General features: G+C 47.9%; 1 protein-coding gene across 1 annotated transcript in view; it reads right to left on the bottom strand.

Moving 5' to 3' along the window:
* The window catches only part of TTC39C (tetratricopeptide repeat domain 39C), a 160,809-nt gene extending 146,706 nt beyond the window's left edge, over nucleotides 1–14,103 (bottom strand). The window contains exon 1 of the mRNA XM_068237277.1: nucleotides 13,754–14,103. Coding sequence (XP_068093378.1) covers nucleotides 13,754–13,893 — 140 coding nt within the window. The 5' untranslated portion in view covers nucleotides 13,894–14,103. The remainder of the gene's footprint in view (nucleotides 1–13,753) is intronic.
* Between the last annotated feature and the right edge of the window lie 403 nt (nucleotides 14,104–14,506).

Below are 14,506 nucleotides of genomic sequence, written 5' to 3'. Positions count from 1 at the left end.
CCTTCTTCTGTCCTCCTCTAGAATCACCTCCTCGCATTCACGTATAAAAGATTTTGCACGTGCTTCACCCCTCCTCTGGAATGCCCTTTCACAACACATCCATCACTCTCCAACCTTTGATATCTTTAAAACACTCGCTGAAAACGCACTTTTTCTGACAAGCATACCTTAGGCCATTCCCCCTTTGACCTAAGTCCAAGTTGCACTCCTACTAGATATCCTAAAAACACAATGCCTCGTTTTTTTGCATATAACGCCACCTCTTGTTTTTCTCTTATTCCTTTAGGCTGGTTTCACACCAGGACGTTGCGTTTTAGGGGACGTTAAGGTCACATAACGTGCCCCTAACGCAACGCCTGGTGCTCTCTGATGTGGACGTCAGAGTGAGACGCGTTGTGCAGCTTAATCTGGCGTCCGTGATGCCGTGATGCGTACTCTTGGACGCATGCGGCATCACGTGGTCCCGCCCGGCCAATCGGTGCACAGAGCAGCTGCTCCAGGAAGTAAACACTGCACGTCACTGAGTGCAGTGAATATTAATTAGCCATGTGCCTGGCCGCTCTCCGTTCCTCCCCAACATTACTGAGCATGTGCAAGCAGTCTAACGCGGCTCTGCCGCTTATAAAGTACTGCATGCAGTACGTTGTCTTATGGCGCAGCGTTACTAAGTAACGCAACGTGGGCACTGTGAACAGCCCATTGATTTTTCATTGCTGTGCGGTGGGGTGCGTTACAGGCTGCTCTAACGTGCACCTGTAACGTCCCACTGTGAAAGCAGCCTTAGATTGTAAGTTGGCAAGGGCAGGGCTCTTTCACCCTTTTGTGTCTTGGAATTTGTTATACATTTTATTCATCATGTTACTTTTGTCACTGTAATTACTAGGGATGGGACTTCGAATCCGTCGAATCCACGAATCCATCGAATCTTAACAAAGATTCGAGATTCGTGGATTCAAATCCCCATGCCATTTGCGCGCATTCGAATCCGACGAATCCGCGCAACCCGCCGCATCATTTCGTCGCATTACGCGTCGCTTGTGACGTCATCGCGACCACCTCCGACCTCGCGTTCGCGTTCCATCCGCGCGTCGCTCCCCCTCGCCGCGTGATGACGTTGACGCTGCCCCTTGAAGACGTCGCTCTCGCTGAGAAGACCCGGCGCGGACGTCGCAAGAGCTGAAGGCGTGGACGGGCGGAGAAGAAGAAGCGACAGGTCAGGTACAGTATGTGGGGGGGGGGGGGGGGGTGCTGCCCTAGAAGACCTTGCTTGCTTGCCTGCCTGCCTGGCTGGATGGATGGATGAGGGGGGTGGGGGTCGGGCGGGGTCGGGTGCGGGCGGGTGCGGGCCTACATGAGGTCGGGCGGCCTACTTGTATTTTGTGGTGGGAGGGACCTATGCCTGGCTACCTACACTGGGGGGGACCTATGCCTGGCTACCTACACTGGGGGGGACCTATGCCTGGCTACCTACACTGGGGGGGACCTATGCCTGGCCACCTATACTGGGGGGGACCTATGCCTGGCTACCTACACTGGGGGGGACCTATGCCTGGCTACCTACACTGGGGGGGACCTATGCCTGGCTACCTACACTGGGGGGGACCTATGCCTGGCTACCTACACTGGGGGGGACCTATGCCTGGCTACCTACACTGGGGGGACCTATGCCTGGCTACCTACACTGGGGGGCACCTATGCCTGGCTACCTACACTGGGGGGCACCTATGCCTGGCTACCTACACTGGGGGGGACCTATGCCTGGCTACCTACACTGGGGGGGACCTATGCCTGGCTACCTACACTGGGGGGGGACCTATGCCTGGCTACCTACACTGGGGGGACCTATGCCTGGCTACCTACACTGGGGGGGACCTATACCTGGCTACCTACACTGGGGGGGACCTATGCCTGGCTACCTACACTGGGGGGGACCTATGCCTGGCTACCTACACTGGGGGGGACCTATGCCTGGCTACCTACACTGGGGGGGGACCTATGCCTGGCTACCTACACTGGGGGGGGGGACCTATGCCTGGCTACCTACACTGGGGGTGACCTATGCCTGGCTACCTACACTGGGGGGACCTATGCCTGGCTACCTATACTGGGGAGACCTATGCCTGGCTACCTACACTGGGGGGGACCTATGCCTGGCTACCTACACTGGGGGGACCTATGCCTGGCTACCTACACTGGGGGGGACCTATGCCTGGCTACCTACACTGGGGGGGACCTATGCCTGGCTACCTACACTGGGGGGGACCTATGCCTGGCTACCTATACTGGGGGGCACCTATGCCTGGCTACCTGTACTAGGGGGCACCTATGCCTGGCTACCTGTACTAGGGGGCACCTATGCCTGGCTACCTGTACTAGGGGGCACCTATGCCTGGATATCTATACTGGGGGCACCTATGCCTGGCTACCTGTACTAGGGGGCACCTATGCCTGGCTACCTGTACTAGGGGGCACCTATGCCTGGCTATCTATACTGGGGGGACCTATACTGGGGGCACCTATGCCTGGCTACCTATACTGGGGGCACCTTTACCAGAAGCTACCTATACTGTCATTTTAATTATCATGTGCTTGTTCTTTGAGAAAAGGTTTGGTTGAACTCATATGAGCCTTTCCTACCCTTCTCCCTTTATGAATGCCTGCAGTCCAATACTCGCTGTTGCCTGAGCCTCACACAAGCTGCCGCCTGAGCCTCACACAAGCTGCCGCCCAAGACAGAGACCACCACAGACATCTTGCTACAGTAAGAAAAGTACTATACTCGCATTCTGTTTGTCTTTGAGGGGCACAATGTACTGTACCTGACTACCTATGCCTGGCTACGCTAGCTAAACTGTGGGCACCTGAACCATAAGCTACCTATACTGGCGGCACCTATGCCTGGCTATCTATACTGAGGGCAACTATGCCTGGCTACCTATACTGGGGGCACCTATGCCTGGCTAGTGGCTACCTATACTGGGGGGCACCTATGCCTGGCTATCTATACTGGGGGCACCTATGCCTGGATATCTATACTGGGGGCACCTATGCCTGGCTACCTGTACTAGGGGGCACCTATGCCTGGCTACCTGTACTAGGGGGCACCTATGCCTGGCTACCTGTACTAGGGGGCAACTATGCCTGGCTACCTGTACTAGGGGGCACCTATGCCTGGCTACCTGTACTAGGGGGCAACTATGCCTGGCTACCTGTACTAGGGGGCACCTATGCCTGGCTACCTGTACTAGGGGGCAACTATGCCTGGCTACCTGTACTAGGGGGCAACTATGCCTGGCTATCTCTATACTGGGGGCACCTTTACCAGAAGCTACCTATACTGTCATTTCATTTGATTATCATGTGCTTGTTCTTTGAGAAAAACGGTTTGGTTGAACTCATATAATGAGCCTTTCCTACCCTTCTCCCTTTATGAATGCCTGCAGTCCAAGCCCCACACAAGCCAGATACTCGCTGACGCTGTTGCCTGAGCCTCACACAAGCTGCCGCCAAAGACAGAGAGACCACCACAGACAGTGTTACAGTAAGAAAAACACTATTATTGTTGATGACTCTTTATTTGAGGGTCACTATGTACTGAAGTGGGTATTTTATTCCTAAGTGTGCTTTATACTGAGGGGTCATTACCTAGTAGTAGTAATGAGGGCATAATACAGTATATCAACTTTAAGGTGACTCTGAGGGTCCTGTATCTAGTCTACTAAGCAGACACTATTTTTTTAGAGAGCTGGCAAGCATGAGAAGAAGAGAGTAGTGACAGTGAGCAATAGTAAATGTAGGGGTACAAAAGAGAGCATTATTTATTTATTTATTTTTTTGTTGAACTTTCAGAGTGTGCCAATAGCACCTCATATGATGACATCTCCACCAGCATCCAGTATCTGGATCCATTTCCAAATTGCACAAGATGAAAATTATGCTAATTGCAACCTGTGTTCGGCAAAGATATCAAGAGGAAAAGGGTCCCATACCACCTCAGCAATGTGGAAACATTTGAAAGCCAAGCATTTTTCTAAATTTCAGGAACTGAAAGGTACACGGTCACCATCGCCAGTATTGCCTTCAGCTTCACCATCAACCTCAAGCCCTCTGTCGGTCAGTGCAGATTTAGCAAGTGAAGACAAAGACGACCCAGCCCCAGATGAACTAGCTTCTGTTGAGAGTCCTGCATCAATGTGTAGTCCAGCTCCTAGTCCAGGACCATCAGAGTCATCTTTTACACAAAGTCCATTCAAATTACCCCCAGTGAAACGCAAAATAGTACCACCACCTTCCAACCAATGGACTATGGCAGCTTTTCTTGATAAAACGCAAAGTTTTAAACCTGGAGACAAAAGAGCTAAAACAGTTACAAGGTTAGTTGCTGAAATGATCTGCAAAGATAACCAACCGCTATCCATAGTAGAGGATAGAGGTTTCAGAAAGTTGTTAAACCACCTAGAGTCAAGATATGTCATCCCAAGCAGGAAACACTTGGCAGAAAAGGTAATTCCACAGATGTATGAAGAGGTAAAGACAAAAGTTGAGGACCTTCTAGGAAAAACCAATTTTATTGGACTCACAACAGACATGTGGACATCTACGTCTTGTGATGACTACCTCAGTTTGACAGTACACTTCTTAGATGAAAACTTTCAGTATCATCACTTGTGCTTGGAATGTATTCCCTTTCCTGAGGTTTCACATACAGCATCTGCAATTGAAACTTTCATTACCACTACTCTGAAAGATTGGAATCTGTCACAAAAAGTTGTGTGTGTCATGAGAGACAATGGTCCTAATGTGGTAGCAGCTTTACAGCGCAGTCCGTTTCACCATTTGCCTTGCCTGGCTCATACCTTCCAATTAGTTCTAAAAGATGGTTTGCTGAACAAGACTGAAATTAAAGATATTATGTCATCCTGTCGGAGCATTGTAGGACATTACAAACACTCTTCTAAAGCCATGAAAACTTTAAGATCTGCTCAAGCCAAGTTAAATACAAAACCTCGTCGTCTGATACAAGACAAACCAACTAGATGGAACTCTCAGCTTCACATGCTAGCTCGTCTCATGGAACAAAAGCAAGCTGTTTTACTGTCTGCTTCAGACCTAAATTTTCAGGTAGATCTTACTGCTCGGCAGTGGACAGTTATAGAAGAAGTGATAAGAATTCTAGATGTCTTTGATAAAGCAACTTTTGTGGCCAGTTCAAGCCAAGTCACAATATCCGAAATAATACCTTTAGTGAATAGTACTATTCGTGCATTGCAGACCTTCAAATCCAGTGTTGGTTCTGTACAGGGATTTCGAAATGATTTGCTGGCATCTATGAGAAGGCGCTATCACTCTGTTGAGTCAGAAAAATTCTATGCTCTTGCTACCCTACTGGATCCCCGATTCAAGGGAAATGTTTTTTTTAACAGAGAAAATCTGGATGCAGCTAAATCAACGTTGGCCATTGAAATTAGTGATTTGAGTATGCAAGTCGAGGATGCTGATCTTTGTACATCAACACAAGGACTAGTAAGAGACACCAGTCAAACATCAACAGAACAACAAGGAGGTCATAGTATGTGGAGCTACTACTCTCAACTGATGGTACCATCTTCCAACAGCAGTGAGCAGAGTTGCCGTCTATCCCCGGAGGAAGAAATTAATGCCTACCTAGCAGAACCACTGCTTCAACCATCCTGTGATATTTTCAGATACTGGAAGGAAAACAAAAAATATCAGAATCTGAGAAAACTCTCTAAAAAGTTCTTAATCACACCACCTTCAACTGTAATCTCAGAAAGACTATTCAGCACATCTGGCAATATAGTTGATAGGAAACGGAGTAGATTGGACCCAGAGCGAGTTCGTATGCTAGTTTTCCTGAACAAAAATCTTCCTTGAACAGAGTTGTTTTTGGAAAGATTTTTTTTTCATTAGGAACAGTTACAGTGGGGAAACAATTGTTGCCAAGATTGGAAAAAGTTGTAACTTGTTGTTATGTTGTTTGGCATTGTTCATTGCATGCACTTTATTTTAGTAAGTGTAAGAAATAGATATGAAAGAGGGTGCTATCTATGTTTAAGATTGAGGGATATGGACTCTGCCATGTTTTATCAAGCGGGCGTCTCAGGTGTCAGCTTGCAGGGGTGGTGACAACTGGCCCCCTGTTCAGCTGCAGTGTTCTGGCCTATTATCTCACATGCTTCCGGGAGTCCAGTGATGTCAGACTTCTTGTCATCACTCAGCTCTCCCCCTAGTATTGGCATGTCTTTTTGCATTCACCGTGATGCAGGAAGAGGTGCCATGAAGTAGGGGACAACTGCGTGGTAAAAGGAAGTCTGGCATCAGTGGACTCTGGCTTCCTATACTTGGGGCAACTATTCCAGACTACCTATATTGGGGGTAACTATTCCATGCTACCTATACTGCAGGCAACTATTCCAGGCTATCTATACTGGAACAACTATTCTAGTCTACCTATACTGGGGGCAACTATTCCACGTGACGTTACCTATGCAGGGGGCAATTAATCCCGGCTACCTTTGCTGGGATATCTATTACTGACGACCTATATTAGGGACAACTATTGAATACTACCTAAACTGGGAGAAACTATTCCAGGCAACCTATATTAAAGGCAACTGTTCCAGACTACCTATACTGGGAGAAACCATTCCAGGCTACATATACTAGAGGCAACTACTCCATACTACCTATACTGGGGGAAACTATGCCTCACTACCTATATGGGGGGGGGGGGCAACTATTCCAGGCTACCAATGCTGGGGGCAACTACTCCAGGCAACCTATGCTGGGCTAACTACAGACTACCTATACTAGGGGCAACTACTCCATACTACCTATACTAGGGGCAACTACTCCATACTACCTATACTAGGGGCAACTACTCCATACTACCTATAGTGGGAGAAACCATTCCAGACTACATATACTACAGGCAACTACTCCATACTACCTATACTGGGGGAAACTATGACTCACTACCTATATGGGGGGGGGGGCAACTATTCCAGGCTACCAATGCTGGGGGCAACTACTCCAGGCAACCTATGCTGGGCTAACTACAGACTACCTATACTAGGGGCAACTACTCCATACTACCTATACTAGGGGCAACTACTCCATACTACCTATACTAGGGGCAACTACTCCATACTACCTATAGTGGGAGAAACCATTCCAGACTACATATACTACAGGCAACTACTCCATACTACCTATACTGGGGGAAACTATGCCTCACTACCTATATGGGGGGGGGGGGGGCAACTATTCCAGGCTACCAATGCTGGGGCCAACTACTCCAGGCAACCTATGCTGTGCTAACTACAGACTACCTATACTAGTGGCAACTACTCTATACTGGGGAAAACTATGCCACACTACCTATATGGGGGGGCAACTATTCCAGACTACCTATATTTGGGGCACCAATCCAAATCGGGGGTGCACATCCACACAAGTTTGCCTCATGCACTGGAGGCAGAGGATCCACTTAACAACCAGGCTACTGGTATATTGTTTAAGTAAATATGGCAGCCTCCATATACCTCTCATTTTATTTGAACTTGAACTGGCCACAAAAGTAGCTTTATCAAAGACATCAAGGACTCTTCTTATCACTTCTTCTATAACTGTCCACTGCCGAGCAGTAAGAGCCACATTAATTAGGATTCCTAACCATAACTCTGAAATCTCCAAGACCAATCTGCACTTACTTTTGTGGACAGTCCAAATTTTAGAATTTAGACAGTTGTCCTTTTAAGGTTATGCTGGGGGAAACTGCCACACTACCTATATGGGGGGGCAACTATTCCAGACTACCAATGCTGGGGGCAACTACTCCAGGCTACCTATGCTGGGCTAACTAGAGACTACCTATACTAGGGGCAACTACTGTATACTGGGGAAAACTGCCACACTACCTATATGGGGGGCAACTATTCTAGACTACCAATGCTGGGGGCAACTACTCCAGGCTACCTATGCTGGGCTAACTAGAGACTACCTATACTAGGGGCAACTACTCTATACTGGGGAAAACTATGCCACACTACCTATATGGGGGGCAACTATTCCAGACTACCAATGCTGGGGGCAACTACTCCAGGCTACCTATGCTGGGCTAACTAGAGACTACCTATACTAGGGGCAACTACTCTATACTGGGGGAAAACTATGCCACACTACCTATATGGGGGGCAACTATTCCAGACTACCAATGCTGGGGGCAACTACTCCAGGCTACCTATGCTGGGCTAACTAGAGACTACCTATACTAGGGGCAACTACTCTATACTGGGGAAAACTATGCCACACTACCTATATGGGGGGCAACTATTCCAGACTACCAATGCTGGGGGCAACTACTCCAGGCTACCTATGCTGGGCTAACTAGAGACTACCTATACTAGGGTCAACTTCTCTATACTGGGGAAAACTATGCCACACTACCTATATGGGGGGCAACTATTCCAGACTACCAATGCTGGGGGCAACTACTCCAGGCTACCTATGCTGGGCTAACTACAGACTACCTATACTAGGGGCAACTACTGTATACTGGGGAAAACTATGCCACACTACCTATATGGGGGGCAACTATTCCAGACTACCAATGCTGGGGGCAACTACTCCAGGCTACCTATGCTGGGCTAACTAGAGACTACCTATACTAGGGGCAACTACTCTATACTGGGGAAAACTATGCCACACTACCTATATGGGGGGCAACTATTCCAGACTACCAATGCTGGGGGCAACTACTCCAGGCTACCTATGCTGGGCTAACTACAGACTACCTATACTAGGGGCAACTACTGTATACTGGGGAAAACTATGCCACACTACCTATATGGGGGGCAACTATTCCAGACTACCAATGCTGGGGGCAACTACTCCAGGCTACCTATGCTGGGCTAACTAGAGACTACCTATACTAGGGGCAACAACTCCATACTACCTATACTGGGAGAAATCATTCCAGGCTACCTATACTAGGGGCAACTACTCCAGGCTACCTATACTGGGGGCATCTATTCCAGGCTACCTATATTTGGGGCACCAATCCAAATCGGGGGTGCACATCCACACAAGTTTGCCTCATGCACTGGAGGCAGAGGATCCACTTAACAACCAGGCTACTGGTATATTGTTTAAGTAAATGTGGCAGCCTCCATATACCTCTCATTTTATTCCACTACTGTAATATCCACATTAATTTGGATTCCCTAAACATGATACATCTGAAATCTCCAAGACCTATCTGCACTCACTTTTGTGGCCAGTCCAAATTAATAAGTTGTCCTTTAAAGTATTTCTTTCTGTGTTACTGTGTTTACTAGGTATTTTGAAGGAATACTTTGTAAAAGTAGTAAGTGTTATATTTATTCTTCAATTTTGAGAGAAATATAAGCCCGTGCATGGCCAGCTTTGCAATTGTTCCGGCACATCGATCACCAGCTACTTGGAACTATCCAATTCCTTCCTGTGCATGTAACTTCCCATCTGCAGCAAGCCTCCCCCTCCAGCAGCAGCAGCATAAGCCTCAGTCTCCATTCCATGTGCCCCATCCCCTGTTATGTGCAGCCTTCCTATGCCATTATTCAAACCCCACCGTCATGTGCTGCCCCCCTATAGAGCAGCTTTCATTAGGACCCCCCAAGCTGTAGATATTAAAGACCAAAGCTATCTAAAGCCAAACGTTTTCATGGTCAGAAAAGCAGTAAACGTTTAGAAAATGGGGTTTTTGCTGTACACTTTATGGAAATTCTCACGTCCTATTGAAACTGGAAAAAGGCCAACTCCTGGACCTGAACTCAGAACTCCCTCTCTGCTCCAAAAGACAAGCTTCAGCATAATAACCTTTAAATAAAAACATGTATTGGTTACATCTGATACACATCCTACAGTAAATCTGCAGTGTGTCTACTTCTTGATTTCATGGAAGCAGACACACGGTTAACATCCGGTGTTTACAAATTAGCTGCTCTGCCAAGGCAACCAGGTGAAAAAACAGAGATCAAATTACAAATTGAGCTTAGTCACAGATAAGGGGGAATTACACAGGCTAAACTCTCTAAATACATACAGGGTGCATTTCTCTAGGTTTTCCTTCTGTCCGGTGCTAGAGTTTAGGTCCACTTTAACTGTCCCTCAGAGATGCTCACAATCTAATCCTTACGATAGTCATAAGCCTATAGATGTATTGTGTAGTGTATGTATCGTAGGCTAGGGCCAATTTAGAGGGAAGCCAATTAACTTATCTGTATGTTTTTGGGATGCAGGAGGAAACCCACACAGACACGGGGAGAACATACAAACTCCATGCAGATAATCTCCTGGCTGGGATTCGAAAAAGCTACAAGGCAAGAGTGCTAACCACTTCGCCACCATGCGGCCCCTGAGGGTATGTATGTTCCACCTACCCTACACCTGTCAAGCATAAGCGTACGTACAGTATATGTGCACCGGCGGTGAGCTGGGCTCATCCTGCTGCCGCTCAAATCCCCAGCGGAGTAAAATACTTTTCCCCCTCTAAGTCATCGCAACTGCCCCACGCAGTATAACATTACTGCTACACTGAGCGCCACTTGCTTTATAGCATAACTCTAACCTTCCACCATATTCACTGTTCAGTTTCAGCTATATAACATCTGGAAATGAAGCACCCTACCACCAGTAACCCCGGTTCAGTGTTTTGGCAACAGTATCTCCAGAACTAACCACATAGCATCGGCAACTAGAGCAGCCACAAGAGAATTCCTCCACACTGAGTTTAATTGCATTTTAGGGGGGGGGGGGGGGGCAGGCTGATTTTGAACTGTTCACGCATCTCTACTCAATGATTCAAAATGACAGAACTGTGTAACTAAACTGCAACAAAACAGGTCTCGGCTCACGTCATTTGTGTGCATTATGACTGAACTGAAACAGAAACAGGTTATGAAACATTCACACACATCACATCATTTCAGATAAACGCATTCTCTCACCAGCTGCCTGATCCAAGTAAAATGCAGTGCGTCACAATAAGCACAGAGTCTGTAACTGGCCAATTTCTTTTCTTTTTTTTTTTCTTTGCTGCGCCAAAGCCAAGTGCATAATAAAGGTCAATTAATACAACGTCTTCAAAACCAAAATCTCCCACTGCAGGTCCAACCCTGCTACAGTGCAGCTACACAAAACGCTGCACAAGATGCAAAGTCCTGGCTAAGCCGATGATTTCCAAGGTACTTTTACACACTATTCTTACATTAATTACACATTAATCTCACATCAACCAGAAAGATTATCTCAGCTGACAAGCATGGTCTTTGACGGAAAGTTTATTAAAAAAAAGACGTTTAACACAAAAAAAATATTTAAGCCAAGAAATCACTCTACCTTCAACATCTTCGACTGTCATTCTTTTCATATTATATTTCCAGGTTGCACCGGAGCAGGATTACCCACCAGGTAACCTAGGCAGGTGCTTAGGGTTTAGTGGGTGTCAAGGGGCCCACACAGTGTTGGACTGGTAGGTGGAAAAGCTGAGGAAATCCACTTGCTGGCCAAGCAGCAATAATCAAGTGTTGCTGCCCTCAGTGAAGACTTGCTTCAGGTTTCTATTGGGAAGAATAACACAGGGTGCTGATTGGCCAGCAGGTGGATTTCCTCGTGTATGAGAGAAATCGCGCTGGGAGACTTTGGCGCAGGATAGAGCTGATATATGGCTTATCCTGCTGCTGCACAAGTCCCGACGGCGTTAATTACTATTCCCACTCCAGGTCCAAGTGGATGGTGGGGAATGATGCAATTTGGCTGCCAGCTATTGCTGGCGGCTGAATTACAGGGCTTTAAAAGTATCTTCAGCTCAGTCTTCTGGTGATGCCGAAGTTACTCACTGTGCGCCGCTATAGCCGTAATTCTTATTATGGTCTATGGTGGTGCTGGCTGCGCCCAAATCTCCTGTGCTCTAATGCACGTGCTCTGATTTCCTCAGCTATTCCACCTCCCAGCACAATACTGGGCCCACCTGCCACCTTCTTTGACCTCTCTCCACTTCAGCTTACAAAAAGGACCACAAGGGGGCCCCAAATTTACTAGCTTGCCTTGGGCCCCATTACATCTCAATCCATATGTGGGTTGCACGTAAATGCTTGTAGTCATGACATACATTTTACAGACCTGCACATAAGACCTATGACAGGGTCAGCTTAGAAGAAAAGGGGGGCAGAGGGATTTAGATTAAAAACAGAGACAGCAGGAACACACAGGAAGTGACAGTCTCTACTACTCCAACATACCGGTCTATATAGTTTCCGGGCCATTGAAAGTAGTGATCTTTCCTGCCTTTACTACTAAAGTCGTGAATCTGGTCACCACTGGCCATTAAACCCATTTATTGTGGGTAGTTTGGCCAGATTAGTCACTAGGGTTGTTATTGGTAGATAACCAGGAACAAAGAGAGCATCTTCAATAGGACAATGATTTCCCTCGACAGGGCATAGGCTTCCAAAATGATGATTTACAAAAGATCATACCCTACTGCAGAAATTTCAGTGGATAAACAGGATTCTCTGCTCAACAAATACTGGGCATTCAGTTGGTATAGCACACTTCAGTGGTAACAGATAATGATGGGAAAGTTGTACATTGATGTTGTGTTGCCCAAACATCCTCACAGGCACAATAATCCCATCTAATTGGCTACAAATGAATCTAAACTGACAGCGATGTTTACAAGCAATGCTGCCTGGCACCAGGGTGGCACAGTGATCAGAGATATCCTCCTTGCAGGGTGCAGGCAATGCTGTCTGGCCCCAAGATGGAAGGTAGGCTCAGGCTGGCACAATGACCAGAAATATTTTCCTTGCAGGATGCAGGCAATGCTGTCTGGAATCAGGGTGGAAGGTAGGCTCAGGCAGGCACAGCTATCAGGGATATTCTTCTTGCAGGGTGCAGGGCAATGCTGCCTTGCACCAGGGATGTGGGTAAGCTCAGGCTGGCACAGCTATCCGGGATATTCTCCTTGCAGGGTGCAGGGCAATGCTACCTGGCACCAGGGTGGAAGGTAGGCTCAGGGTGGCACAGCTATCAGGGATATTCTCCTTGCAGAGTGCAGGCAATGCTGCCTGGCACCAGGGCTGAAGGTAGGCTCAGGCTGGCACAGCTATCAGGGATATTCTCCGTGCAGAGTGCAGGGCAATGCTGCCTGGCACCAGGGTTGTGGGTAAGCCCAGGCTGGCACAGCTATCAGAAGTGCAGGGCAATGATCACCAGGGCTGAAGGTAGGCTCAGGCTGGCACAGCTCTCAGGGATATTCTCCTTGCAGAGTGCAGGGCAATGCTGCCTGGCTCCAGGGTTGTGGGTAAGACCAGGCTGGCACAGCTATCAGGGATATTCTCCTTGCAGAGTGCAGGGCAATGCTGCCTGGCTCCAGGGTTGTGGGTAAGACCAGGCTGGCACAGCTATCAGGGATATTCTCCTTGCAGAGTGCAGGGCAATGCTGCCTGGCTCCAGTGTTGTGGGTAAGACCAGGCTGGCACAGCTATCAGGGATATTCTCCTTGCAGAGTGCAGGGCAATGCTGCCTGGCACCAGAGTGGACGGTAGGCTCAGGCTGGCACAGTGATCAGGGGATATTCTCCTCGAAGAATGCAGGCAGAGCTAAGGACTCGGAGTCATTCATCTCTCCTGTGATTACAGCATCCCCGGCCATTGACATGATGCCCAGTGCCCTCTATTCGTCTATTCACCTGTATTTCCTGAATAGCTGGTCCGACTCCCTGAAGCCGTTATTGAGCAGCATGTTGATGCCCACCAGCGCCAGCTCTGTATCATCCATGGGGTCCAGGTGCTCGGCATCCCCCTGCGTTGCAGCCCTCTGCTCAGCCATGGTGAGGAGGGGAGGCCGCTGGCCGCCGGGTGCTGGAGGTGTACGGTGTGCCCCGGACTGACACAAGCTGAGCCCGGCCACTCGTGTGCGGGAGGAGGAGCAGGAAGAGGCGGCGCCCAGATGCACTTTCTATCTTCTCTTTCTTTGTGCTGGTGATGAGATTGTAATAATGATGCAGAAGCAGCAGAGCTACTGCGCTGTCCTCATGCTGGGTGCTGCCTTCAGTGTAGGGAGGGGTGAGGCTGGGCTGCCTCGGGAGGAGGCGAGCCTTATACGTCTATTTATATCATCATCATTCACTGAACACCTGTATCTGCAGCAACGGGCCATACATCACACAGCCTGTCACTTCTATTAAACAATAGTAAAACTGGCCATTCATAACAAGAAGGAGATATATATATATATATATATATATATATATATATATTTGTATATATTCTATAGCGAGCATTTATTATATATTGTCTACATTACACTTGGAACTATTGCACATTAATGCTCTGTTCAGGCAGGCACAGTTTTAGTTAAAATGGGGTTCTGTGCAAAAATGAATGTGGGTTCCCTTACATCTTCATCAAAGCAGGTTATTTTGGCGCGGCGCTGGGCGCCG

The sequence above is a fragment of the Hyperolius riggenbachi genome, chromosome 5 (assembly GCF_040937935.1).
Source record: "Hyperolius riggenbachi isolate aHypRig1 chromosome 5, aHypRig1.pri, whole genome shotgun sequence".
Lineage (NCBI taxonomy): Eukaryota > Metazoa > Chordata > Amphibia > Anura > Hyperoliidae > Hyperolius > Hyperolius riggenbachi.
The sequence above is the reverse complement of the archived record's forward strand: the minus strand, read 5'-3'. Positions and strand labels throughout refer to the sequence as shown.